The sequence below is a fragment of the Empidonax traillii genome, unplaced genomic scaffold, assembly GCF_003031625.1.
Source record: "Empidonax traillii isolate 1590-97213 ecotype Southwest subspecies unplaced genomic scaffold, ASM303162v1 scaffold1763:size117533, whole genome shotgun sequence".
NCBI classification, from domain to species: Eukaryota; Metazoa; Chordata; class Aves; order Passeriformes; family Tyrannidae; genus Empidonax; species Empidonax traillii.
Genome location: NW_020956956.1, coordinates 108807 through 112305, shown reverse-complemented (window position 1 = coordinate 112305; position 3499 = coordinate 108807). Strand labels below are relative to the sequence as shown.

The following is a 3499-nucleotide window of genomic DNA, read 5'->3' as shown; positions in this document are numbered from 1 at the left end:
GTGTGGCAGGATTGGTGAAGAGCCCCCGGACAGCACACACAGACCCACACCCTTGTTTTGCCAATAAAGAGTTTATTCCTGTATTGGGCCTGGCCGAGCTGGGGTTCATTTCCCCACAGCAGCCCTCACAGTGCTGTGCTTTGCGTCAGTGCAAAGGGTGTTGATCACACACCGGTGTTTTGGCTGCTGTGGAGCAGGGCTGGCACAGCACCAGCACCGTAACAGTCCTTCTTGCAGGGGACACAGCCAGGCCAGCTGACCCAAACTGACCAAGGGGATATTCCAGACCGTATGGTGTCAGCTCAGATATGAAAGCTGAGGGAAGGAGGAGGAAGGGGAGGACATTGTTTACAATGTTTGCCTGCTGAGCAGCCGCTCCATGTGCTGTAGCCCTGCTTTCCGGGAAGTGGCCGGACAATGCTCACTGATGGGAAGCAGAGAATAAATCTTGTTATTTTCTGCTTCGCTTGTGCACACAAACTTTCGCTTTTGCTTTAGTAAAGTGACTCATCTCAACCTACGAGTCATTTTTCCATCTTATTCTCTCTCCCCTGTCCTCCTGGGAAGGGCAGTGATAGAGTGGATGGGTGGGCAACTGGCATCCAGCCAAGGTCAACCCACCACAGTCCTTTTTGGTGCCCAAAGTGAGGCCAGACAAAGGTGGGACAGCAGCTATGGAACAGCAAAGCTCCTGGATATGACATGGAGTTTGCTGGCTGTGCTGCTCATCACTTTATTTTGCTGAATTTTGGGAACATAGCAGTATAAACAAGGGCTCGGTGCTTTGCCCTCACACTGACAGCCTTGTCATGCTGGGGGAGCATCTTCTGGGGATGATGGAAGATTAGTCCTTCCCCCCCTCCCTGGCATTGTTAGGAATGGCTTTATAATGAAGTCTCCCATGGTCCTTGCTAATCCTTATGGGAGCTGTTACTAACTAATACTGTCAGCACACTGTGGAGCTTGTGGAATCCGGTGTATCCTGGTGTAGAAGAGAACAAACTTTAGGTTAGGATATATTGGGATGAGCCCTGAGGTGGCAGGGTGCGTGGAAGGATTTGAGCAGGTTCCCAGGGCGTTTGACACCTCCCATTACCTGGGACTTCACACCTGAACAGGTATTTGACCCCAGCAGACTGGCATGTCACCTGATGGAAGGGTGCCTTGTCTATCCCAGTGAAAACCAGCAGCTTCTTGCCCTGTACTGGGGCCTGGCTGTGCCTGTGGAGCCACAGTTCAGTACTCTCAGTAGTGAAGGCAGGGACCCAAACTGCAACGGGGGACACTGTGGCTGAGACAGGGACTGGGACCACAACAACTGCAGTCAGTGAACAGGAAAAAATGGATAAGGCAAGCTACAGGTCCATGAAATCCATTAGTGTGGGAAGAAGAGGGAGAATCAGCTGGGGAGGGGGCCAGTCCTTTGACAAAGAAATCTAAAGGAGTGAGACCAATCCAACAGGAAACTGAGGTTACCCAGTCCCTGAGCTCATCAGAACGCTGGGACTTGCAGAAAGATTCCAGCTACCAACCCAGTGAGTGGATTCCTACCTGGCTGCTTCAGTGCTGGGATAATGGGGCTGGTAGTCAGGAAGGTCACAAAGCCAAACAGCTGGGATCCCTTGCTAGAGACTGGGAACTTGAAGGAGGAATTGGAAAAGAAAGAGCAACTTGCAGGCTCTGGAGATGGCTCCTCTCAAGCACGAGGGCAAGGCATCCCTTCGAGGAAGATCTTAGGAACTGCTCAGGAAAGTGGAGCACTGCAGATGAAGGTATCCAGTACTTGGGAAAATTAGCAGTGCTGGAAATCATTTATAGTAATCTACGAAGGGATAGCAGCCCTAAAGCTTCAGAGGATGTTACTTGCATGATGGCCATGTGGAGGAAGGTGGTTCAAAGTGCCCCTGCATCATATTCCAGTAGCCTGGCAGCATTGCATTACCTGAAAAAGGATCCACCAGCTGTAGAGGTGATGTCCTCCTGACTCTGAAATGTAGAAGAAACTCTGGGTACTGCCTCGTCCCCACAGGCCCTTCTACATCCCCACCTGAGCCCTCAGTGGCAGCCCAAGAGATCAATCCTCTCCTACTCTGGTCAGAGGGAAAGGAAGCCCCAGGCTCAGGCCATGTGGTGAGCTCTGGTTCTTTCTGCCTGGCTGGGGAAAGATGTGAAGAAGTGGGATGGTGAACCCACCTCTAAGCTGGAAGCCTGGGTAGCTGAGAGGGAAGAGAGCTGGTAAGAAGGGGTCACACAAGAAAGCTGTCAGTGTAGAGACACAAGAGGGTAATCAGGGATTTCCCAGACCTAAAAAGACTGAAATCAGCTCCTTTGATCTGGGAGAGGATATTTCTGGTCTGGCATTGCAATGGTCAGAGAGTGAACACTCTGACCAGGAACAGGAATGGAGGGTCCCTGCCTTGGGCCAGGAGGAGGAGAGGGATGGCCGGGCCTGCTGGACTGTGTGGGTTCGATGGCCTGGCACGGCAGACCCACAGAGGTGTAAAGCTTTAGGAGACACGGGTGCACAGGGCACACTGATGGCATCAGTGAGGCAGAGGAGGGCAGAACCCATCGGGATCTCTGGAGCGACAGGGAATGCCAGGAGTTGTCTGTATTAGAGGCTGACTTTAACAGGGGACAAGCGGGAAAAGCACCCCACTGTGACTGGCCCAGAGGCCCCCTGGATCCTTGACATCGATTACCTCAGGAGGGGCTGCTTCAGGGACCTCTCAGCCGGGTTACACAGAATGAGAGGCCCACAGGCCTGTCCAAAGGGGCCTCCAGAGGGTCCCCATCCATGGGTTTGGTGAACAATTTCTGTGTGACGGGATGTCAACGCAACAGCACAACAATGCAGTGACATGGCATCACCGTGATGTCACAGCGCCCCAGGGGTGTGTTCAGCCACTCTCTGGGACACCAGCTATTGTGCTTCTGGAGCACGAGGAGGCAGTGCAGGATTGCAGCACCACGAGAGCTCTTGGAAGGGGCTGTGGAGCACTGCTGTGCAGGAGCTGACGCCTGGCTGACGCCTGGCCGAGCTACCGGGCTGATGGATTTTGACCTGCTGGACTTCCCACTCGGGTTCAAGATCCATGTGAAACCCAGATCCAAGCCTGTCTTCTGCAGAGGACAGCTGGGGGAAAAGGTAAAGCAAGGAGAAAGAGGTAGATCAGCTCTCCTCTTTGACGGGGTCCCCATCAGGTAGAGGAGTTCCTGTGGCCCCTGCTCCACAGCAGGAGCTGCAGCCCTTCAGTCGGACAGGGCTGGGCAGTGCAGGGAAGCTCCAAGCTCCCTGGAACGCAGAGAAAAAGGACTTGCCAGTTCTCTGCACTGTTTCTGGCACGGTCCATGTGTGTGGCAGGGCCCACACCCACAGCAGGTGACTTTGTGTCGGGGTGCCGGGGCAATGCGCCCCTCCAGCTCAACCAGCACTGTCGAGCCAGGCTCTGGGGCACCTTTGAGGGGCACTGCAGCCTTCTCCTGCCTGCCTTGGTGG

General features: G+C 54.0%; 1 protein-coding gene across 4 annotated transcripts in view; it reads left to right on the top strand.

The window, feature by feature from the left end:
* The window catches only part of LOC114070958, a 12653-nt gene that overhangs the window by 3093 nt on the left and 6061 nt on the right, over positions 1-3499 (top strand). Inside the window, exon 2 of one of the 4 annotated variants that reach the window (XM_027908590.1) lies at positions 1756-1765. The exons of 2 other annotated variants lie outside the window; for them this stretch is intronic. Coding sequence is in view for 1 of the 2 variants with exons in the window: in XM_027908592.1 (XP_027764393.1) it covers positions 3053-3148 (96 nt within the window). In the remaining variant the exon portion in view is untranslated. Of the gene's footprint in view, positions 1-1755; positions 1766-3026; positions 3149-3499 lie in introns of those variants that run through there. One more of the 4 variants, XM_027908592.1, reaches the window with a different exon arrangement.